This window comes from Carlito syrichta, unplaced genomic scaffold (genome assembly GCF_000164805.1).
Source record: "Carlito syrichta isolate Samal-C Ts95f unplaced genomic scaffold, Tarsius_syrichta-2.0.1 Scaffold312601, whole genome shotgun sequence".
NCBI classification, from domain to species: domain Eukaryota; kingdom Metazoa; phylum Chordata; class Mammalia; order Primates; family Tarsiidae; genus Carlito; species Carlito syrichta.
Window position 1 is genome coordinate 803 of NW_007256697.1, and position 25,360 is coordinate 26,162.

The following is a 25,360-nucleotide window of genomic DNA, read 5'->3' on the forward strand; positions in this document are numbered from 1 at the left end:
ATGTCTATATGTATGTATAATATTTGTTTTCAATTGTGCTGAAAAATGAATTTATTATTTTTGTGAACTGTTCTATATGAAATATACACAAAAGCATTTTTAAGAGTAGGTTTTCCAAAGATAGATATAAGCCTTACTATTTTCTTTTTTATCTTAATGGATCATTACACACTCCTCTGGAGACCACTATGGATATCTTGATATAGACTAACATTTACTTTCAGAAATGACTGCCTGAGTTTTCAAAATCTGCATACTGCTGTAGAAAATGAAAGATTTCTTTTCATGTTGTAGACTCATCAAATCCAGTCATGACTTTTCATTAGCTGTAAAATCTGTACATATTTTAGATGTCCTTGTAATTTCTCCACATGGCAAGTGCCAGCTAGTGTTGCATATGCTGGAAGTGGACTCTCATAGATTAAGGAAATAAAGCACTAGGATAATAACTTGCAACATTTTGATTAAAAATACTTCCAGAAATCTTTTACTAGTTTTTACTTAGTGTGACCAATAAGGCAATGGCCTCCTTAAGCTTAGATGGCTACCATATAGTACTAGTTACAGTCATGATCTGAAATTACAGAATCCCAGAGTTTGAACGGGCTACCAATAGCATTTAGTTCATCCTTTATTATCTATTATTTTGAATTAAGGCTAGAGAAAGAGAGAGACAGAAAGGAACAAAGGGAGAGGGAACTCTACCAATTGAAACCTAGCTCCAAAAATTGAAGAAACAACAAAGAATGTTTGGTTGACCCAAGTTAGACATTAATAGATGTGATGTCAAGGACTTGGCTAGATTTCCTATGATATCCCCCCAACTACTGAGAAAGTGGCTTTTGTAAAGATTTTTCAAACCCAAGATCTCTTAATGCAGAGTACAGAGAGGAACTCTCACCAGTCCCTGAGATCAAAGCTGAGCAATCCTGGTGTGGAAATCCAGAATCCTATAGGCAAGCTCATACAAAGGAGTAGTGTGTGATGGGGAGAGCTCTAATTTTCTTCATTATCATATCAGCATGAGATCATTTCTTTCTTCAGTTTGTCTTACAGACATGGTTACCTCTTTAGGAATTTTCAGACTTCTTATTTGAAATACTTCAAAATACAGATAAAACCTTTTAAGAACACTTTATAGAGTAATTTCTTACGGTCCAATTGTTGCTCTTTGCTGACCCCTATCCACCCACCCCCACCCTTGTTCAAACATTGCAGATGAATTTGCTACACTCTGTGGAAGTCAAAGGCCAGGCTTCGTCATCGACATTTATACGGGTTTACCTGTTGGTGAGTTACGACAGCATTATCTGAACTTTCTGTTTTTTGCCTTTGTGTTCGCAAGAGGAGTACACACCATTATTTTCTCAGTTTGCTTTTTTTTTTCTTAAAAGGAAAAATTGTTAAACAATGCCCTTGGTTTTACTGAAACACTGATTCTTAGTTTGAAACAAACTGTGCTAACACCCTGTATGGCCCCACCTAATTGGCAGCAGCATTTGTTGCTCATGATTAAGGGGACTGGAAAGCTTTTCACAAAATTACAATCAAGCTTAGTTAAACCAACCCTAGGCATCAACAAAAGGATAGATTCTGGGAGTAGGGCCATTTGACATTTGATTTGACTGTAATTCCCGATCCTTTCTTTTGACTAAGACGAGTTTAATATGACTTTTTACACCAATCCTTACATGTAAGTTGTTCACATAAAGCCCTTTTCTTGTGGATCAATTTTACCTCACATGGAATCTCTTCAGGGCATCTGCTTTGAGAATTTCAGATAGAAATACGAATCTTTTCAGTCTGAGCCCCTGTCTGGTAACTGAAGCAGGGAACACGACAGTGGTAGAGATGCTTGTGCAAGATTCAGAAGTATTGCACAGCATTCAGCCAACGTAGGCAATGCCCTTGTGGTTTAAAATCAAGTAACATAAAAGTTGATGGAAAGCTATTGCATTCTCAGAGTTTTTCCCTGGTGTGATTTATATGCATCCTTAGATGCCCTCTTAAGTCTGAGCAGTTGTGTGTCTAGTAGCAAACATCGCCACTTGCTTTGTTCCACCTTATTCCTAATAAGTAAACTGAAATCCACATCAGCCTTTCCAGTGACCTTGTTTAAGAAAACAAGAATCTGGTCCAGCAATCAGCCTGGCTTCCTTAGTGCCAAATCCATATGGCTCCACAGTCTAGTCAACGTCCAAAGAAACTTCATGGTTTGGAAAGAAAAACTGCTAAATGACATTGGCATGAAACACCTGGCCCTAGCTGCTTTGTTTTTCCTCTTCCCAAAACAGATTTTTTAATCTTCCTAGGATCTATGATCAGAAGATAAGTGGTCTCTAGTAGTAATGGTTCTCCATGGACCCACCAGGCATGTACCCCAGCAAGGCTGCCCTCCAAGGTTGGCAGTCAGCAAAGACTCAAACAACATTAGCATCGTCCACCAGTAGAGCTGGAAAGGCCTCAAACATCATCTAGTCCAAATGCTTTGCTTCACATTTGAGGAGACAGAGGCCCAGAGAGGGGAAGGGACTCACCCAAGGCCACCCAGCTAATTAATAACAGAGCTGGGACCAGAACCAGTCCTGACTCATAGCTTACTTTGCCTCTAGCTCTTAAAAACTAGAAATCTGATATTTAGCAGTATTCTTATTGTTACCAAATTCCACCATGACAAAATATTTAGATGACTGGAAAACTTTGTTTTATTTAAGCTTTATACTCTCATTTTGGAAGATATTAGGATTGTTGGCATGTAGAGTCCATTCATATAGGGCTAAAACTATAGCACGTTTATTAATCGTGTCCTAAAATATAAACTTCTCCAAGTTGAAGTTCAAATAAAATCCAGGCAGGAAAAGAAAATATAATTTTTAATATATCCTGTTGCTATTTTATTCCTAACAAAGACTGGAAATTTGACTCAGCCTGTTATTGTTAAACCTGATAATAATACATCACTTATATTTAAAACAAATGAATGTGAAGATGATATTTCATGTTTTAACCCACACTGAACAAATGGTATCTAAATTGTTTTCTTGTTTGCTGATGATACACACTTGTGATATTACTTCACATGACTTTTTAAAAACACAAATGACAAAGACATGAAAACTCTAAAAACAAAATTGCTTACATTCAAAAGAGTAATATACTCTTTGAGATTTTAACCTTCTTGCTGGTTTTTTGTTTTTTCCATTAATTAATTTGCCTTCAAACAACATCACACCCGCCCCCTTTTTAATACAGCCTAAATCTATGGGCTGTCAAATTTCTCCTTCAAAAAAGATTGAGTGTGTTTTAAAAAGTTTTTTTTTAAAAGATTTAGAGTGTGATTTTTCTCAGACTGCAGCAACTCTTGTAGGCTCCACTTGAGTCTATGACCATTGTACAACTTATGCAAGCAAAATATGTACCTTGCAGAGGCTCCTGACCATAATAAGTAAGCAAAGTATCTCTACAACAGTAACAGAAGCCTGGTAAATTGGAAAGATGTGGGATAGTAGACTTTACACACCCTCCCAGCTGTAGTATTTTGTCAGCCAAGGGTCTGACGGAGAGGCCCTCTAGGATAAGAAGCACCTTGATGACAGTTCTGTGCAGATTGTATTAGGGTGATGGGGTACAACATAAAGGAGGCAGGATGTCCTGTTAGCAGAGTCCTAGCATCCAGTCCTGACTCTGCCTCTTATTAGCTGTGTGGTCTTTGGCAGGTTATACCCTCTGGCTTGGCCTCAGTTGCATCAGTATAGTGAGGATAGTCAGACTACCCTGACACCTTCTCATAGGTAGGATGTGATAATTCAATGAATAAATGTAGGCTAAATGCTTGAGAAACGTACCAGACATGTAACAAGTGGGATACTATCAATACTATTACCATAATTATTACTATTACTACTATTGTCCTAGAGAGTCCTTCAGTAGTCAGGAGTTCAGAGTAGGTAAGACATGGATGGGACCGTGCCAGGCTGGTGAGGAAGTGAGACCTGCACAAAGCCTCCTTCAATGTCTGACCAGCCTTGTGTTAGCAGCTGGTGTCCTGGCTCTCCTGTCACTCCTACTTTGTCCTGTTTTAATGCTCACCAACCGATTGCCAGGATCAGATTCTGAATTTAACAAATTTGAATCTAACCCACATAGAGTGCTAAGGACCTGTAACAAAGTGGTGGAGCAGGTCCAGCCTCCTACCTTAGAAATCGACCACAGTCTACTGTGACAGTTCTTTCTCCATGCTGACCTCATCTTCACAGTCAGTTCCCGCCCAGCTTACATCCCCACACCCGAGTTACCTCCTTTGTAAAGCCATATGAAGGAGGAAGGGGGAGTTGAAGTGGACTTTGAAAGATCAGAGTTCTCTTTGACCACAGGTTCCTCCTCTGTTCTTCACCAACTCACAGTTCCATTTTCATTAAATACCACTGCAGACTTGGAGTGGAGAGGCTGTTTACTCTTGACAATCGCTTTTATTCTACTTGTCTGGTGTGTTCACAGTGCCCACTGGATACAAAGATGGCTCCTATCTGTACAAAGTTGACATTCTGAAACAAAACCAAAAGACAGATTCTAAATTCAGATAGACTCATGAGTCTGGAAAGTCGTCTAGTTAGCTCAGTTTTGCTATTCATTGATATTTTCTGTTCCCATCATTACCACCCCAACATGTGTACACGTGCAGTCCCACACATCCCAGCACTTTCAATCCTGCATTACCCTTCCTGGGGATCCTGTGCTATACTGTCCCTCATGAGTGACTGCTCTGTCTCCAGATATTGATGAGTGCCGGGAGATCCCAGGGGTCTGTGAAAATGGAGTGTGTATCAACATGGTTGGCAGCTTCCGCTGTGAATGTCCAGTGGGATTCTTCTATAATGACAAGTTGTTGGTTTGTGAAGGTAAGTGTTGTTATAACTTTATCATATCCAGAAATGAGCCAACTGATGAGCTACTCAAAGACATATACTTGGCAAATTTGACACCACTGAAATTTCCAAAATGCATCAAGCTCTAGGAATAGTGAAGGGCATTCATGGAAAAACACGAAATTTCATGCAAAAAATTTTACTAACTCCCAGTGCAAAACCAGGATGTGCATTCCCAGCCCCCTTTCCTCAACACACAATGTATTCAATTTCCCAGCTGATAATGAAAAAGCTTTGAGTTCCTGGGCGTGTCAAATAGATCGCTTTTTTGTTTCGCATTGTTTGAAAGTGAACATGAGTGGACAGTCCTCTTTAGTTGACTCTCAAAATCAATGTTCTCTTCCAAATGGAGACTTTGCTACTCCCAAGTGAAAACAAGGTTAATGCAAATATTCCAAATGCATGAGAGAATTCCAAATGGCAAGAACAGCAAATTTGATTTTATATGAAGAATGTTGGCATGCAGGCAAATGGTATTTTTTTCATTTTCAAATTACCTCCTGTTGCCATGTATATGTACTGCGATTCTGAGCATTCTTTGTAGCACTTCATATTTTTTCCTACATCTGGGAAAGATAGTGTCTTTTATATTTTAGTAAGAGGGATATTACTAGTTATTAAATATACCATGTGCCCTAGGATAGCTGGAATAATTTTCTGTTTAATACTTAAATTTAGGCCTCTAACAGAGTTTTGTTCATGTTAGAAAGGGTTATTACTCCTTAAGCATGTATTATAGCATATATGTCAATATTTTAATGTTAAAAAAAACTTTTTTCCGCACTAAACTGGGGACAACTTATATACCATGAGCCCTAACCACATACTCATTCAGGTCTTCTCAGCCTTTCAGTTACTGTGGCCAAGTGGGCACATGTCTTTTACTCTGTCGCTGTGTGAGTTAGTGGAAATGTGGGGATAGCCATTCAGGGCCTTGCTAAGGAGATAACAATTTGAGACCTTGGCCCCAGTCCTTGGGCTTTGGGAGGACTTCAAGGAACAGATACTTGAGAAGAAGTGTGGACTGGATGTGGGAGAGGAGAAGGGAGCCCTCAGCCGATGATCTTATGGTGTTAGGCTTGGCTGCCTTCTGCATAGTGGCACTCCTCACCGCACTCCTCCCCCTTCTCTACAGGCCTCAGCATGCCTGCCACTGTCTTGTGGCCATTTTCCCTTCTCTGCATTCAGAGATCCCTTTGATAATTGCCTCACCCAGGTGCCTCTTTGCTGCTCATATTTGCTGAAGCAGCAGCCCTTGGCCAGAACCCTTGGCAAGGCCACCCGCCCACCAAGTCAACTTAGAGCTTGCTATATCCATGAGACTGGAAACATGCAGCTGTATTATTGCGAGGCATTTTCCTGTCAGGGTAGCATTTGGTGGCTATTGAGGTAACTAAGTGCTCTGATTTTTGGTTCCTGTCTCCCAGAATATTCATTTTCAGGATGTGCGTTTAATTCAGGGTCAGCTGTTTCCAAGCACACTCTTAGCTCTTAGAAACAGAAAATGAAGGTTTATCTGATACAGGCCTCAGCAATGCTGAAACTGGAATGGCTTCCAGAAGTGATTGAGGAAAACTTCGTGCATCTGCCCTTCCCAAGTATGTACATTATCAGATGTTACATCAAGAAATGCTTATATGTAACACCATGCAGCTTCTCTAGTGGCACAATCTGACCCCCCCCCCCCCCGTGTTTCTCTATACACTTAATTCAGAGCAGGGCAGACCTAGTGAGTGAGGCGGTGCTGGGTCCATTGCAACCCAAGCAGGCATACTCCTGCTCTTGTGTCTGCACTGAGAGGCCCAATCCACCCACCTTAGATGGAAACTCACACTGACTGACTGATTGTCCTGAGGGTTTTCCACCACAGAACCACACATTAGAGGCTTCAGCTCATGTATTTGCCACCTCCTTATAGAGACTTTTCTGGCTGAGCCAACTTCTGCATAAAAACTAGAAGGAACTAGTGCTGAGGGCCAACCCTCACCAGTGTTACAGGCTATTCTCTTTGCTTTTATTGTTCCACTGGAGCAGGGGAGAAGGGAACATGTATTTTGCCCTGTGGTATAACCTGGACTATGCAGCAACTTTTGTGATGCCATGAGTTTGAACTATACTAGGTACCTGTTGTTTTTTTTTTTAAAGTAGGCAAATGACCTCCTGAGCAAAATCAAAGCTCTGGAGCACACAATATCCATTTTATTATTTTCTTTGATAATGAGAGTTGGATTGTTTTATGTGCAGTCTCCCTTGTTGGGTTTTCTTGACTTGACTGCCTTGTGGCGGTAATTTAAGCAGGAGTCTCTCTACAGCCCTGAACCTCAAAGCATTGTCTACAAACCAGGAGCACCTGCATCACCTGGGAGTTAGAAATGCAGAATTTCGGGCCATTGCCCAAACATGCCGAATCAGAATCTGCCTTTTAACTAGATCCCAAGTGATTCATATAGACGTTAAGGTTTGAGATGTTCTGCCGTATGGGCCTTCCAGCCTTCCAGACAAAAGCAACCTTATTGAATCATAAAATCCTGGGACTTTGAGTAAATACAAGACTTCCTACATCAAGTCCTGGCCCTAGCAGCCAAGTTTCATGACTTGTTTTTAGACATGAGCATCATTAGAGTCCATATGTGGTCATAAATCAAACTTGCATTTATAAATAATATTACTAAAGTGGGAACTTTGGATAATGGGTTTTCAGTCTCCTTTTTTAAAAAAAACAAAAGTATTTTCTTCTGCAGTTTTAGGTTCACAGCAAAATTTAAAAGATACAGAGATTTCCTATATACTCCCTACCTGCACACATGCACAACCTCTCCCATTATCAACATCCCCCACCAGATTGGTATATGATTATAGCTGATGAACCTGCATTGCCATCCCAGAGCTCATAATTGACATTAGGGTTCACTCTTGGTGTTGTATATTCTATGAGTTTGGACAAATGTACAATGATGTGTCCACCATTACAGTGTCTTAGAGTAATTTCTCTGCCCTAAAAATCCTCTGCACTTCACTTATTTATCCTCCCCTCCCAACCCCTGGCAACCACTGATCTTTTTAGTTTCCATAGTTTTGCCTTTTCTAGAATGTCATAAATTGGAATCATACAATATGTAGTCTTTTCAGATTGACTTCTTTTACTTAGTGTTTGCATTTAAGTTTCCTCCTCATCTTTTCATGACTTGATAGCTTATTTCTTTTTAGCACTTGGTTACATTCCATTGTCTGAATGTATCACAGTTTATTTATCCACTCACCTTTTGAAGAACATCTTGGTTGCTTCTAAATTTTGGCAATCACGAATAAAACTGCTATAAACCTCTGTGTTGTCTTTTCAATAGAACGGATCAAAATAAGAAAATATAAATTTGTTTTTATGTGAGAGGCTTCATTGTCTGGACACCAGAGTCTGTTCTTCTTCTAATTAAATTCTCTTCTGATTATAGACATTGACGAATGCCAGAATGGTCCAGTGTGCCAGCGCAATGCTGAATGCATCAACACTGCAGGCAGCTACCGCTGCGACTGTAAGCCTGGCTACCGCTTCACCTCCACAGGACAGTGCAATGGTACGTAGTGACCCATGGACTGGGCGTGCCCACCCAAGAAGATGTCTTCATCAAGCTTCAGATACTTGGATTTCTTTTGAGATAGACTGAAGAATACATGAGTTCAGATTTAGGTTAATGTGTAATAACTAAATTGGAAAAAAAAGAAAATTGTTAAAATGTCTAAACACAGCTTTTTTCCTCTTTATAGATGAGATATTTTCAAAACAAGAAGTAAATCATTTATGTAAATAGATTTCATATGTGCCTATCTACTGCTCTGCCTGCAAACACCCACCCTCACACATATACACACCTACACAAGTATGCCTACACACACTCCCCTAACCTATGTTTAGAACCAAATCATTTTTTTTCTTCCAGAGAATTCTTCTTAGATAGACGAAGTTTTTACCATCTTGGTCATACACTCCAAATCTAGATAGTGAAACTCTCCTGAACTGGGTCAGATTAATTTGCATAAACAGAACAAACAAAACTAGCAGTGTTTTTCTTCCCAAATATCTTACAGACAAAAGATCACTCACTGAAACAGCAAATATTATCAACCTTTTTATTTTTTGAGTTGAAGTCTCACTCAGTCGCCTAGGCTGGAGTGCAGTGGCGAGCTCACCCCAGCATCGACCTGCTGGGCTCTGGCGATCCTTCCACCTCAGCCTCCAAGTAAATGGAACCACAAGTGCATGCTACCACTCCTGGCTAATTTTTTTTATTTATTTATTGTGGAGACAAGGTCTCACCAAGTTGCCTGGGCTGGTCTCGAACCTGTGGGCTCAGGCAATCCACTCACCTTGGCCTCTCAAAGTGTTGGAATTACAGGCTGAGCCACTGAGCCTAGCCCATTATCAACCTTTTATTAACTATAAGTCACCTACAGTAAATGAGAAACTGTGTCCCCCAGGGGTTAAATTTTTGTTGTTATTGTTTGTTTTTGTCAGGGATGTGGTAGAAATAAGGATGGTTGTGTTATCAAGTTAAACTGATAATACAGTTATTCAGTATCTAATGGTATCTTGTAGCCAGTGTTATGAAAATTAAAACACTGGTGTTTCAGTTCAGAATCAAAATAATATCTCAGAATGAGTTTCTCGTAAGTTTTTAAGTAATTGTAGATCATTGTATATTTAAGCAAAGAGATCAGGAAGAACATGCTATTTTGCTTAGGACTCATTTCACAGCAAGTTTCCTGGATATTTTGTGCATTTGTGAATGAAACAACACAGGGGAACGTGGTCAGATTTTCCTTGGATTTCCTTGCCTACCAGTGATTAAGTGGTAGGAAGTGCACTGCTCTCTGTAGGGTATTTTGCATTGTTTTATGCGACCTTGGTGGAAAGAGGGTGTAATAGTGGAACAAAAAATCACACTGAGAGTCAAGATTTGTTTTGTTGAGTTTCAAGGAACATGTGTAAGTATTTAACATTTTGTCAACAAAGCTATTGCTATCCATGTATTAAAAATACGGGACAGGAAAAGTGGGGACGTCTCTGATATGAACCACAATACCCTAGAGAAACTTGGCATTGATACCACTTCCCTGCTTTTTTGCTCATAATTTATATTTATTTAGAACTGGTTGAGATAATTCCAGTCAAATAATGAATTGCTGATAATATAGAACGTGTCATTTCACACTCAGGTAAGAAATGAGACAGAGCTATTTATAGATCAGGACATTTAGCCAGAGCCCACTGGGGCTTAGGGACTTTCATATTTTCTTGTAGAACATTAACATACATAAAATGTATCCAACAATGTGTTGTGGGTAAGTGTTGTCTGTAGTCAAAAGCTCGATTTCCCTCATTCCTTGAAGTTTTCAGAAGAAAGGGTATATATGTGAATTTTGCAATTATTCAGCCTCTTGTGTTAAAGATTTCATTCTGGAAATGTCTTCATTTACATGTTACTTTAAAAATCTTAAAAAATATCTTTAAATGCTATCCCATACTTAGCATTTTTCAGGCATGCTGCAAAAAACTTCTCTCTGCCTATGTTTAAAATGAAAAGAACTAAAACTTTCTCTTCATTATTAGACTTCTATTTGAAACTTTCTCTTCATTATTAGACTTCTATTTCTCAAATGGGAATAAGTATAATTTGTCAACTAACGTTTCTACATAGGCTAGCAGTATCTCCTAAGCTATATACTATCTCAATTTCCCCTCTGGAGGATACACTCAACCTCATTTGGGACTTTTAAAGGGCAGAGTGATTCATCAGTTCTACTAAGTAAGACGTAGGCATAAAAATGGCAGCCTGGATACATGAAACAGAGATAGAATCTGTTCTTCTGGGAAGGGCAGTCTTGCTCTGTGTAGCAAAAAGGACCCAATTCTGATCGTTGTGTTCTCAGTAGACAGGGCAGGCAAATAGCAAATCTGTATTATTCAGCCAAGAGCAGAGTACCATCTGGTCTACAGCATCTACAGCAAAGATGTCACTCTGTTTACTTTCTTCTGTGACAGTAGGAAAGTCAGGGTATTACAGTGCTATTCAAAATACATTTACCCTAAACATAGAGCATTTACCCTAAAAATACATTCACCCTAAACTCTTGAGCACTTAAAAAAAATTAGAGATATAAGTAGGCATGTAATTTGTGAATTTATGCATGAAATTCCACCCCCTCCCCCTCAAAAAAATTAGATTTTAGGAGAATAACAAAGATTCAGTTGATGATAAATATAATTTAGAGCTTAAAGACTGGCAGAAGCAAGATGAAAAGGCTTTCTTTAGAATGAATATGAATAAAAAGAAAGAGACAGTGTTAGGATTGGCCCATGCTAAAAGGAGCCCTGTGTGAACATGGAAGCTTGGGGAAGCTGGAAGGAAAGTTCATGTGAGTAAGACAAAACAATGGGTAAAACCTGAACAAGGAACTATGTGGGTTGTCCATCAAGAAAAACTCAATCTTAGCACTGGAATTAGTTTCACTTCGATATACATTTCCAAAGGAATCCATAAGGTATCCATGATTTGAGACACCAAACCTTAACTAACAAAGTATTCTGTTAATTTCACAGTCTATGATGCTGCATAGGTAGATAATTAAACAGAGTATCCTCCTAGCTTGAGCTTTTCTCCCCATTTTGCTTCTACAGTTTCTCATCTTTCAGAACATTTTTTATTACTACCCGTTTTTCATTGTTCATGTATTGTTAACGTACTCTGAATGTGCCTAATAAATGAGAGTAAGTTTTAACCAATTTTGAGGTAAAAATAAATATACTGCCAGTGTCTGTTTCACTAACTTAGTTTAGAGCTAGGATTGCTCTTTAGACCAATACATAGAAGTAAGTAATTAAAACAGATTATTTCTTCTAAGTTTCCACTTAAGATGCTTAAAATGCTTTTTGTTCACAGATCGCAATGAATGTCAAGAAATTCCCAATATATGCAGCCATGGACAGTGTATTGACACAGTTGGAAGTTTTTATTGCCTTTGCCACACTGGCTTCAAAACAAATGCTGACCAAACCATGTGTTTGGGTAAGTATGTGATTATTATTTTTCCCCATATACTATTGAAAAATTTATTTGCATCTGAATATAGATAAAATTTGATTTCAAGTCTTTGAGTAGTGTTTTTGCTATTTACAGAATAAAAACATAGACAGGTATGCAGCAGTGATATCCTATTTAATCTTTTGTAATCTGTACATAATATATTTCTTACTGCTATTCATTTGGCTGTAAGTTTAAAAAAACACTTTTGACTATGGAATAAATTGATAAAGCTATTAAAACAAATAATTGATTTTTATTTATGTTAATAGCCTATTATTCTGTTATAATATTTATAAGTTTGCTTTGGGGTTCAGCTTGTGAATGTGGGTATGAACATTTTTGTTTTTTTTTGTTTTTGAATAGGGTGTATAGTTTGTACCAGGTCCTCACAGGCAAATTTGCAGGTTCCACAAAGGCAAAAAAAAAAAAAAAAAAAAAATTAAGGATCATTTTCCTAGAGGAAAAAGAGCTCAAGATTTTAAATCTCTTCCCTTATTTCAGTACTGTCAGGATGCTGATTTAGAATAAACTTCAAATATGTAATCAATCATTTTCTCCCTTTCCCTCCTTTCTTTTTTTACTATAAAGCAATATCCATTAAGTTTTTTGAGGGGCTTTAAGGACATTAATCAGATTTACACCTGAAAGAAGAACAATTAACTGAGAAAAGTTTAATGTGCTTGCCTTTGGCTATAACTGGATTCATCCATTAGGGAACATTCTCATAAAGTTTTGTCTTCTCCAAAGCTATAACACATTTTAAAAGAAAGGGGTCCCAGGTGAGAGGATTGCCTGAGCTCACGGGTTTGAGACCAGCCTGGTCAACTTGGTGAGACCTCATCTACAATAAATAAAAAAATTAGCCCAGCGTGGTGGCATGTGCCTGTAGTTCCGGCTACTTGGAAAGCTGAGGGGGAAGGGTCACCTGAACCCAGCAAGTTGAGGCTGCAGTGGCTGTGAGCTGCTACTGCACTCCAGCCTGGGTGAAAGAGTGAGACTCCAACTCAAAAAAAAAAAAAAAAAAGAAAAAAAAGAAAAAGAAATGGGTATAATCAGACTTGCTTATCACTGGACAGCTAACACTTGCAATAGCCATGAGACCCTGCCCAACTTTCTTTCTCCTTCCCTCTGAAATTTCTGGGACCCCCCCACCAAAGAATTTCATCACTTTAACTAAAGATAAATGGAGACATAAGCTCTTGATAGCTAGCAATGACTTATCTGGATGTGTTCTTCAACCACATATACACACATTAGAGTCACTTTGGGTCAGCAATAGCTTCCTGACTCAGGATAACAGATCATTTATCTTCATGTTCAAAAATATAAAAGTAAAGGGAATTCTAATTCTAATCATTACATTTTGCTATCTTTAAGTGTTATCTTCTACTCTCTCTCTCTATTCCTTCATTCTTGCCTCTCATTGAACCCTACTCTTGCAAACCAGTACTACCAACTTTCTTCATTTAATTTTTTTCCTTCTTAATATAATATGCACCTACTCTTTATAAGAAAGCTGCTAGCAGTTGCCAAAATAGCTCAGTTGGGAGAGCGTTAGACTGAAGAAAACTGCTAGCGTCTGTGATGAAATGGAAAGACATATAACATGCCAAAATAGCTTTACAAAATAGTCAAAGAGGAAAAAGTCAAATAATCATGCAAGGGTGTAAGGGAAGAGCAAATTAAGTACCATCACATTGGGAAAACTTAGAAGAGTGAGAGAAATCATCATTGGTGGGTTCTGTGTTTTTAGGGTTGACTGGGAAAAAAGGAAAAGATGTCTGAAGTGGCAGGTGGCTAGAAAGCTAAATTATTCTGTTGCTGATTGCGGGGTAATGCTGGGTGAGTCACTGCTTTTTGGTAAATGGGAGTGAGAATCTCAAAGGCTGAAGTTTGCCAAAGGTGGCAACACATCAAGACCCAGATGTGCACAGAATTTTTTTCCATTTTCAAGTGAAAATATTTGAGAAAAGTGGCAGGGGTGGAGAATTCTAGAAGTAAATAGAATAAAATAATTCCTGCCCAGGATTCATGTCCTTAGTTTGCCTCCTTTCACATACCAGCCAAGGAAACGGTTTATTCCCAAGGTTTAGAGCCTCTCCTCTTGTTGGTTTCTTGCAGAGAGCTACCACTGGTGGAGCTAATACCAGTATCAAGATGTTCTCAGCCTACAAATGAGATTTTGTGAACCCCAAAATGCTCTTAAACACCAGTAACCATGTAATCATTGTTTCCTTTAATAATCATGTTTCTCTATGGCCTTTCTTCCTAATAGACATAAACGAGTGTGAAAGGGATGCCTGTGGGAACGGAACTTGCCGAAACACAATTGGCTCCTTCAACTGCCGCTGCAATCACGGTTTCATCCTTTCTCACAACAATGACTGCATAGGTGCGTGTGCAACATAGCGTGTCACCAAAGGAAGTCAGTTTTATATGTGTTCTCTGTAGTTAGTGTTATCTCTAGTGTGCCCATTGTCTTTTTTCAATGTCTGCTATCTTATGCATGACAATTGATTACAGGATTTGTAATATATGATGCATTAATTAAACATAAAATATAGTACAGTCGTTCCCCCTTAAAACTTAGGGGATGCATTCTGAGACCTGCAATGGATGCCTGAAACCACAGATTGTGCTGAACCATGTACATACTATGCTTTTCCTATATTTACATACCTATGCCAAAGTTTAATTTATAATTTAGGCACATTATGATATTAGCAATAACTAATAAAAATAGAACAATTGTAACAATACATGTAATAAAAACTATATGAATGTGCTCTTTCTCTCTCTCTCTTGCTCTCTCTCTCAAAATGTCTTACCATCTATACTCATCTATTTTTGAACTGTGGTTGACCCCAGGTAACTGAAACCCAGGAGAGCAAAACTGCAGATAAGCGAGGACTACTATAACTATACCTATTGCTTTTATTAAGACACACATTAACAACTATAGTTTTTATGTCTACTTAGCTATGAATTTAACCAATTTCAAAATAAATGGAATTAAGTTTTAAAATATACAAAAGTAACTATTTGTATAAAAATTTTATGATTCAGGAATAATGTGAATCTCCTTGTCTAAATGTTTCACTGTAGTATCTCTTAAAATAAACTAACACTTGAATCTATAAAATCCACCTTATAAAACTTATAGGTAAAAGTAATGAACCAAATTTATTTTATTTTATTGTGCTATAGGCTAAATTAAGTACTTCTAATTGCAAGAATGCTAGATAATACCCTGGGCTGAATTGTGTATTAGTAAATCAGTTTTAGCATTTAAAAACAAAATCAAAAGGAAGATCTAGTAAAGCTGATATAAAATTTGAATGTAAATTATTAGTCTGTAGCATAATTTTGTGATCTTACTGTTAAGTGTGATAGATGCTGAAAGCTAGGTCTGTTGTTACAAACTAGGTCTTAATTGGGATTTCTTATGGTTGACTGAGCCAGCAAAGACCACAGAAATTCAGAATAAGTATTTTTCTTCTCAAAGGTTTTAATCATTGCTGGGAGTACAACATTTTCTTTGGAATTCATCAAAGAATTTTTTTTTCTTTTACTTTTTTTTTTTTTTTTTTTTTGCAGATGTTGATGAATGTGCAACTGGAAATGGGAACCTTTGCAGAAATGGCCAATGCATCAATACAGTGGGGTCTTTCCAGTGTCAGTGCAATGAAGGCTATGAAGTGGCACCTGATGGGAGGACCTGTGTGGGTGAGTGCAAGGTTCAGAAAGACCTGGAAAGACGTTTCCAGAAACCACTCAAGGAATCATGCTGTTTCTGGCCTAATTCTTCCTTCTGGAATCCTGTAGGAAAAGTCAGTCACATTACACTAATTCTACCTGTAAAGACTTTGTTTTTACTAAAGTATATGTGTGTGTGTACATATATACATATATGCATATATATGTACTTTTATGTGTATATACACACATGTTTTATACACACATGTGCATGTATACATATATAATAACTTTTCCTTTATTTACTTATTTATTTTATGTTGAGTTGGAGTCTCACTCTGTCACCCAGGCTGCAGTGCAGTGGCATGCTGCTCACAGCCTCGAGCTGCTGGGCTCAGGCGATCCTTCCTCCTCAACCTTCCAAGTAGCTGGAACTACAGGCATGCGCCACCACACCCAGCTAATTTTTTTATTTATTGTAGAGACGAGGTCTCACCAAGTTTCCCAGACTAGTTTTGAACCCCTGGGTCCAGGCAATCCTCTCTCCTCAGCCTCCCAAAGTGCTGGGATTACAGGCTTGAACCACTGCACCCAGCCTTCCTTTATTTTTAAAAATGGAGTTATTATACTCACAGAAAACAGTTAAACTGTTACATTTAACAGTTCAACAGTAAGCAATTGTGATTTTCTTTTTGTTTTTTTTCTTCAAGATACTTTTGTAGTAACCTCTTATATAATCTTTTAGGTGTCCTTAAACTCTTTATACCCACCAAGTTTTCACATGCTATACTTTTCTGGAAATATTTAATTTGTGGTAGATAAAATAAAATATGGCTGTTATATTGCACACTTTTAAAGGTTGGCAAGGCTTATTTTTATTGATTCATTAATTTTTCTTCATGGTGGAGTTTTATGGACTTAAAGTTTTTCCTTAACTTGATTCAAGGTGTTTTGAATTTTAATTGTTTAATGGAAATGCCAGATTTTTTCCCTTTTCTTTGCAGATATCAATGAATGTCTTCTAGAACCTGGAAAATGTGCACCAGGTACCTGTCAAAATCTGGATGGGTCCTACAGATGCATTTGTCCACCTGGATATAGTCTGCAAAATGACAAGTGTGAGGGTAAGAAGGCTATCAATGTTTGGGAATGAGTGAATGGTTTTGGTCTCTACACCGGAGTTACCAAAATAGTTTTTGTGATGATGTCTTCATCTTGAAATACTTTATCAGAAACAAATCCAAGGGCAGAGGTTATGACCTGGTCTCATCCTTCCAGCAACACAAGAACAATTAATTCTCATGCTAATCTCTGATGAAGTTATTCTGCTCTGTGATTATGACTGGTCATGTGACCCTGACTCTTTTCCACTGTGTTTTTATATAGCTTGTGAGAATGCTGTGTCCCACTCCCAGTTTTCCTGAGTTACATATTTTTTAAGTGGAAATAGTTTGCAGTTAAAAGTAGCTCCCATTTCATGTAAAATCTGTAAGTGACTGCATTCAAGGTTGGATGAATGTAGTAATATCATTTGTCTATGTTGTTTTCATCTGTAGAATGGTAGAAATGTGTTATTACAAATACAATCTCAGTAAATTTTATAGTACTGCATTCCTTCAATTTCAACAAATATATTATGCATAAGTGAAGGATGTTAGTTGTCAGAATTTCATAAATAAGTAGAGTAGAAAGGATTTTAAGAGGCTCATGGCCTGGATTTTAAACAGGTCTGCTTATAATCTATGAGTGAGAATTTTCTAAACTTTTAATATCATCAATGAGAAATTTTACTATGTAGCCATTAAATAACAATCAAGTAGTGATATTTTAAATGGAAACATTTTATCAAAATTAAGTCTAAATACAAGTAAAAGTGTTATTTTTCTTTTATTAAAGATTGGCTTTATTCACTTCATGATTAATGCATAATTTCCTTAAAATGAGAAGAATAAAGATATATAGAAAGAAAAATGACTTCCCAAATGACCAATAAGTATACCCATTCTATAGTAGTTGTCCCCATCTTAATAAGTTGCCACTTACAGGCTCATTTCTACCATAAGCAAATCATAACAGCGATTGAAACAACCAAAAAGAAATATCTTGAGAATTTTTGCAAAAGTTAATTTTCCTCTTAAGAGATTGGATGTGAGGGTGAAGGGAGTGTGGGAATGGAGTAATTCAATCATTAACAGTAGTTTAGATTTATTAATAAATCATAGGGAACATGACACAATTACAAATGCAACCTAACAACATGGAATGATGAAGAGGCTGATTTTCTATTGCACAGGAAGACAATCACTTTGCATAGCACATTTCTAGAATATCTATTGTGTGGTATTAACAATATTAAATCAAAATAATGGAGTTGATTTCTTAACTTTTCCTTAGTTGGATCACTGGGGAATAGATTATGTAATGAAAATGCATTTCAGTGTGGGTAGAACTCTTAGCACAAATGTGAGACTAAAAAGACCCAAAATACAAGAGAGATTTTCTGTTTTGTTGGAGAAAAAAATTTATTTCCATAAAAGTAATGTGGTTCAGAATTCATACCTATCTCTGTTCACTACAAATTCCTGCTGAAATTCAGGGGAAAAGATGAGTATGCTTGTTGGAATAGTATGGAGTAGCCATAGTTTTTCCATAAGCAGGGTGATCATATATTTTACTGAGCAAAGCAATACAATTTTGAAAGTGAAAAAGGGCTCTAGTATCAATGAAGTCAGGCACCCAGGCTTATATAAGCTAGCACTCTCCCAGGCAAATTAGTACATATGTTTACCCAAACCATTCAAACTTCACCATAGACCACTCTTAATCACCTCTGTATAGGAGCTAAGATGTATTAATATAATAAAATATGCCACAGCTCTGAATGTATCAGGCTCCAATTATCTATATGATGAAAGAAATTTATATGAGAAAGGTGTTTTGTACCTAACTCTACAAATCAGAGTTAGAAGCCTCACCTTCTGTGATATCTTTAGTTTATGCTACATAGGATTATAATTATAAGTATTAATATTCATATACAATTTATCTTTAGGGCTGGCTATGGGATGGAGTATTAAGAGAAACTCTGTGGATAGATGGAAGGAAATAATTTCATTCAATGGCCCAGATCTCACATTGAGTGACTGTTTGCCAACATGCTTAAAATCTTGGCGTTTTTGCTTACTGTACAATGGTGAAGTGGACTCTGGATTTTCTTGCTTCTTTCCTAGCCTAGGCTGGTATGAAATTACTCTTACTTTTCTAATTAGCCAAGCCATTCAGTCTGGGTAAGAGAGATTTGTCATTGTATCCCTTAGAAAATGCTTTCAGATTCCATTTTTACATCAAGAACTTTCAAAACTAATTTTAAAAAGTCATTGCAACTTAAAAGTTCAGACCATAGTATTATGATCAGAAAAATATCTTTATTATTGTAAGAGTTTGGAAACTCAGTTGCACTTTGTACTTCCCATTTGTACTGGGTACTTGATGGTGTTTCCACTGAGGTTTGACTTTGTTTGACACATATAATTCTTTTAGATATTGATGAATGTGTTGAAGAGCCAGAAATTTGTGCCCTGGGCACATGCAGTAACACTGAAGGCAGCTTCAAATGTCTGTGTCCAGAAGGGTTCTCCTTGTCCTCCACTGGAAGAAGGTGCCAAGGTAAGTGCCTTTGAAGACTTTGGACTTTCGTTACTCTGTATTTATTTGTTGTGGTCTTATTTTTTAAACATATCAAAACCTGATTCTTTGTAAACAGGAAAATGGAGAGTTTTTATTTACCCAGAGGTCTAATGATAACCATATGTCAGAAGGTTCATTTTTACTTTTAAGGTTAAAAACTCATCCATCAGGTTATGGTTGCTTATACAACTGTCCTGGCACTTAAACCTATCTTTTCCCCTGAGAACACAAATGTCGATAGGCCCATCAGTAAGAGATCACCATGAGCCACTGAAACAGCAAAGCTACATATTCCCTGCCTCTGAAGAAGTAACTTACAAAATATGAGCCCTTTTATATTTAACCTTATGTCCCCAGGCTATGGTACCCATCCCTTCTACCACAAGTTCTCTAAGAAAAAAATAAATTTAAACTGTCCAGGGTTCTTGCTGGACCATAGTCCATTTTCAGGAAGAATACTTGTCAACTGTTTCAGTAAAGATTTTCAAGGGTTTGCCAGTTTATTTTCCAATTTAAAAAAAATCAGAAGGAGCCCAAATTTCAGCATGACAGTGTGTACTTAAGTCCCAGAAAACTATTTAGACTTTCTAAACAATATAGTTGTGTATGGCTATCTACATATACAAACTATTTTAATGAATTAGGAGGTAGAGGGATGGATCAAACACATTTTTTGTTTGTTTGTTTTTTTTTGTTTTTCTACCAGCGTTTTTTGTTGTTTAGTTGTTATTGTTGTTATTTTGGTGTTAGATTGAGGATTTTTTTGGTTGTTGGGTTTTGTGTGTGGAACTATGGAGGAGGCATTAGATATCATTTAAGATTCCAAAAATTGGATTTGGGGTCCCAGTTTTGATTTTAGCCTAGAGCAAGTAATTTAATCTTTCAAAAGTTCAGTTTCCTCATTTTAAACAATATGTGTTACCTGCCCAACCAGCCTTACTGAGTATGTGACAAAGCTTTGTTAGTTTCTGAGTCCTTTGTAGACTCTGATTAGTGTTATTCGAATTGTCCCATTAACTGTTTATGTCCCAACTGGTTATTTTGGAAGTTTGAAGGGGAGAGTTGAGAATTCTCTGGTTGGTTTCAACTTGTAGGTAGCTTATGTGAGTTTCAGGGTAGTACTTGATTCAAACAGATATTCTGCATGGTGCAGACCAACCAGATACATTCTAACTCCTACTCTCTTGTTTTTGTGTGCTTTTGGCTTGGCCTGAGTTTGGAAGGAAAGCAGTGAGAAACCAGGTGTGAATCTGCCGATGTGGCAGGCCAGAGGAAACTCATAGGCTATTAATTCAATTTGCACTGGCCTGTCACAGAGCAAGCTAACACTGCAGGAAGAATCAGCCCAGCTGTGAACAGCCCTGCCACATGCTCAGCTCCAGGAGGCAGAGCCAGGACTAAGGAATGCAAGCAGGGAAAGTGACTTTTGTAGTTCTGATGAAATTTTAGAGGTCATTAAGGGCTCTTTGCAGATGGACTGGTAAACAGGCATCCCAGCGAGTCCTAGTTGAAGTATGTGGGCAGGCACAGCTCTCTTTCCCAACACAAGGCACCCTTGATTAATAAACCAATTCTAGAGAATCACCATAAGCAAAAGTAAATCTCCCACAGAGTACAGGTTTTGCTGGAGCCAGGAAATTGAGAGCTGGGTTTTTCTTGTAAGATGACAAATTAGGAGTTAGACTTCTGTTGCCCATGGAATGAGAACATTCCACAGAGCCATGGATAATGTTTTTAAAGGAACAAATGCCATGGAACTCAGGTGGACAGATCCTGGCCCTGAAGACCACAGGTGTAAACGAACCACTCCCATTTGCAAAGTTCAATGAAGGGAAATTTGTTACTTAGGCTGACTCAAAATTTCATGCATTTGAGTCTCTGTATAATGCCAAGATTTGTGGGGTAGGGTAGGGTGGAATGGTGGGAGGAGATAGAACTGGGGTCTGGAACTAGGTCAGCATTTAAAGAAAAGGAGAATGAGAATTTTAACACACCAATATTAGAACATGCTTGTATCTAGGTTTAAAAGAAACACTATAGACTGGAAAAAAAAGGCGAGAGTTTGGTTTTATTTGTTGAGATATGTTTGTGAGTAGTCACGCATCTTAAGACAGATTAGGTATAAATAATAAAAACAAGACCGATAAGTGCAAAACACTGTACATGACAAGAACTGGGGATAAAGGTGTCCTCCAAGAAACAAAAATTTGTTAAATCTTGAAGTTTCTCAACCAAGCACACATTGATAGACTGCAGGGCAAGGACTGACTTCTATTGCTCTTGACCTTCAGAAGGATACTTCACTGAAAGGTGTGTGCCAGATCCTAGTCACAACAAGTGGGGAAATGCAATAGACACTAGAGCGATGATTTACCTGGATGAGTTGGTAGCCATGAAGTGTTGAGCAAGTTCACTGGGGAAGCTAACTGAAGTTGACATATAGGACTTGGTAAATATAATAGAGAGAGATTTTAAACTTCAATTCATGATTATCTTAGGCAACTCTGTTATCCTTACATTATCTCCTTTGTCATGAGATAAAGGCTGCTGAAATTGTTTTAACAGACATGCTTAGGTGGTTATGATATTATGCTTCCTGCCACTGAGAAATAGTGATAGGAGAGAATGAAAAAGGCAGAGCTGGGTAGACATAAAGAAAGAAGAGTCGTACGAAATAGATACGAAAGTATTTCTTTAAAACCTGGAGATTTTAGCCTCTGTGTAATGAGAGAGGAGTTTTACAAGGCTTTAGAAGTCAAGTTTGAAGGCAAACACACTCCAGACCCCTGAATGATCTCACTTTTTAGAGTCACCCAATTTGTTCTATAAGAAATGGCAAAGTCAGTTTCCAAAATTATGTCAAGCAATGTTGGACCACTTTGTAGGAAATAGATTCCATTTTCCTTGTTGGAGTCACCAAACAATAATCAATATTAAAGAAATGTTCTATTCTTATCCACCCACAGCCCTGTCCTCCTCTTTCCTTTACTTTCTCTGTTAAGCTAAACAGGCTTCTGTTTACATTTAACATTGGCTCTGTGTGTGTGTGTGTATGTGTTTGTAAAATCTGCAAAAAGCCCCACCTGCATTTTGCACTCAGCACCTTTATGAGTAGCTGCTTTAGTGACTGACCCACTTATTGTATTTTTGCCAGTCTACAAAGTTACCGCTTCTGTATTTGCTCTTTGCCTGTGTTCTGGGGTTATATTTTGGTTCTAGGGCTTAGGGAACACAGAATAAACAGCAAAGTGTGATGTCACAAGTCACTGTTGGAACTAGGAGGTGTTCCTTACTCTAGTGTGTTCACTAAACCTTATACAAAGCACATGCAAGCAGAGTGTCAATGAGAGGATGCTGTGAATGATTCTCTCCAGACATTCCAATCCTGACGTCACTGGCACATGTCAGTTTTGAAAACTGACTGTGTTGGATTTTATTATTCACATCAGCTTGTTTTGAAATTGTGGTTAAAATGAGAAGTAATCAACTTAAGATCACAGAGGTTTAATCAGATCTCACTACAAAAGTTACTCAGGGCTTGAACCATCTCAGCTCAGATACTATTAGGATCGCTTAAGGGTTATTGCTGTGGTAATGAGAGGAGGACATATTTTACGTGGTGGATAGATTTTTATTCACTGTTGTAGAATAAAGATTTAGTAGGAAAGCAACTGAAGGGTATCATAAATTTATGCTGCAGATTTACGCATGAGCTACTGTTATGCCAAGTTTGAAGGAGGGAAGTGCTCATCACCCAAATCCAGAAATCACTCCAAGCAGGAGTGCTGCTGTGCATTGAAGGGAGAAGGCTGGGGAGATCCCTGCGAGCTGTGCCCCACTGAGCCTGATGGTATGTCTGTCATCTGTGTTTGTCTTTGGGCCATGTAAGGTAGACAGGCCTTGACTCAAGTACGATTGGAGACCTTAAAGACACTAAGACAACTTGACTCAATTGTAAGTCTAATTAGAATGCCATTAAAAATTATTTTATCTTGGGAGCTAGGTAGTTGTTTTCTTTTTAATTATGTTGTGAATCAGAGATGCCCAAGGAATAGACACAATATCTTTGGGAGTCTTGTTAACTTCCTCTGGCTTCTGGGCTTGTCTTATTCATCACTTATCAATATGTGCAGCATGTGGCGATTTGGGCCACAAAAATGCTTGGTCTGTCTGTTAATGAGTGTGTGTCTCCACTGCAGAGGCCTTCCGCCAGATCTGTCCCTATGGAAGTGGGATCATCGTAGGACCTGACGATTCTGCAGTTGGTCAGTAGCCTGTGCTGAATTTTCAGCATTTCTCAGTATTCTCAATCAGCCTTTTCTTTACTCTTTTTCCAGTTGTTCTTAATTCTATCTTGAAAAATTAGGCTCTACTTCTTCATTTCAGTTAGATAACAATTATTTTATCATAATATTAGATATTCACTTGATTAAATGGGGAAATGATAACTTACCTTTGTTTTTTAAAAAATAGTACCTTGTTATTCACGATATTTTTTTCCTCCTTGCTTAAGATATGGATGAATGCAAAGAACCCGATGTCTGTAAACATGGGCAGTGCATCAATACAGACGGCTCCTATCGCTGCGAGTGTCCCTTTGGTTATATTCTAGAGGGGAACGAGTGCGTGGGTGAGTCATAAGTTGGTTTCTTCCACTAGCATTTTACAAATTAGAATTTAAACTGTACACATTCACATTAGTAAGTATAAGTTCCAAAATGGGACTTATGTAAGTTTTGTCCATTTGTTTATGTATCATTCATTTAGAATACGAGCTGAGTCCCCACTAGGTGCCAGGCACTGTTCTAGGCTCTGAAGCAGTGGTAGTGAACCAGGCAGACAAGGTCCTTTTTTGCCTGGACCCTACAGTGTAATGGTGAAGGCAGCCACTGAACACGTTAGAAGAAATACTAGAAAGGACAACATCTTCATGAAAATCTTTGTGAATTTTTAAAAAATATTGTTAATGATCATAAGCTTATTCTATTAGAAAGTAAAAAATTTATCTGGGTTTTATTACATTTAGTACCAAGAAAGTCTATATACCCAGTATAAATCCCTCTTGTTTTAACCTACTTATTAAAATTTCAAAGAACTGGCCTTTGCCCCAAATCAACACTAACTCCAAGTTAAATGCAAGTATTACTTTAGTTATCTAAAAATTGGAAAGCAATTAAATATAACTTCATTAATATTGCAATAGCCGGGCTCGGTGGCTCAGCCTGTAATCTCGCGACTTTGGGAGGCTGAGGTGAGTGGATTGCCTGAGCCCACAGGTTCGAGACCCGCCTGGGCAGCAAGACCGCATCTCTACAATAAATCAAAAAATCAGCCTGGTGTGGTAGCGCATGCCTATAATTCCGGCTACTTGGAAGGCTGAGACAGAAGGATTGCCAGAGCCCAGCAGGTCGAGGCTGCGGTGGCCGGGAGCAGCCACTGCCCTCCAGTCTGGGTGACAGAGTGAGACTCCAACTCAAAAAAAAAAAAAAAAATTGCAATAAATGCTGAAGGTTTGTCTGGGTAGATCAGAAAGTGCTCTTTCCATACAGAAAATCAAGGTGTGAGGATTTCAGCCCCAGCTATGACTGTGGGAGTTTAAGCAAGTTCTTTAACCTTTCTAGACCTTTGGATTTAATGTTATGCAAATAAACTAATTTATAACTAATTACCCTTGCAGCTCTAAAAATCAGTGATACTGGGATTTTTATTACCTGGGAGGCAAAATAATATTTTTGACAGTGAAATGTGATTTAATAGTAGGACAAAAGCAAATTCGTTAGTGTTTTCCCTTTGGAATCTTCAGTTAGTGCTACTATGTACGTACAAAATGAGCCTTCCTGCCTAGGATCTCTCTACCACCTTCACTTTCTGACTTCAGAACTTCAGCATAAGATGTTACCCTTGACAACAGTCATTACTCTTCTGTGCCTTAGATAGTTAAAATAACAATGTTATTTCTCAAAATTTTTTCTT

General features: G+C 37.9%; 1 protein-coding gene across 1 annotated transcript in view; it reads left to right on the plus strand.

Moving 5' to 3' along the window:
* Window positions 1–1,218: 1,218 nt before the first annotated feature.
* The window catches only part of LOC103272475 (fibrillin-1-like), a gene marked incomplete at its 5' end in the record, with an annotated part of 47,266 nt that continues 23,124 nt past the window's right edge, over window positions 1,219–25,360 (plus strand). Inside the window, 11 exons of the mRNA XM_008069964.2 lie at window positions 1,219–1,290; window positions 4,773–4,898; window positions 8,375–8,497; window positions 11,861–11,986; window positions 14,280–14,396; window positions 15,602–15,730; window positions 16,705–16,824; window positions 19,241–19,366; window positions 23,088–23,237; window positions 23,587–23,652; window positions 23,901–24,017. Of these exons, the coding sequence (XP_008068155.1) occupies window positions 1,219–1,290; window positions 4,773–4,898; window positions 8,375–8,497; window positions 11,861–11,986; window positions 14,280–14,396; window positions 15,602–15,730; window positions 16,705–16,824; window positions 19,241–19,366; window positions 23,088–23,237; window positions 23,587–23,652; window positions 23,901–24,017 (1,272 nt within the window). The remainder of the gene's footprint in view (window positions 1,291–4,772; window positions 4,899–8,374; window positions 8,498–11,860; window positions 11,987–14,279; window positions 14,397–15,601; window positions 15,731–16,704; window positions 16,825–19,240; window positions 19,367–23,087; window positions 23,238–23,586; window positions 23,653–23,900; window positions 24,018–25,360) is intronic.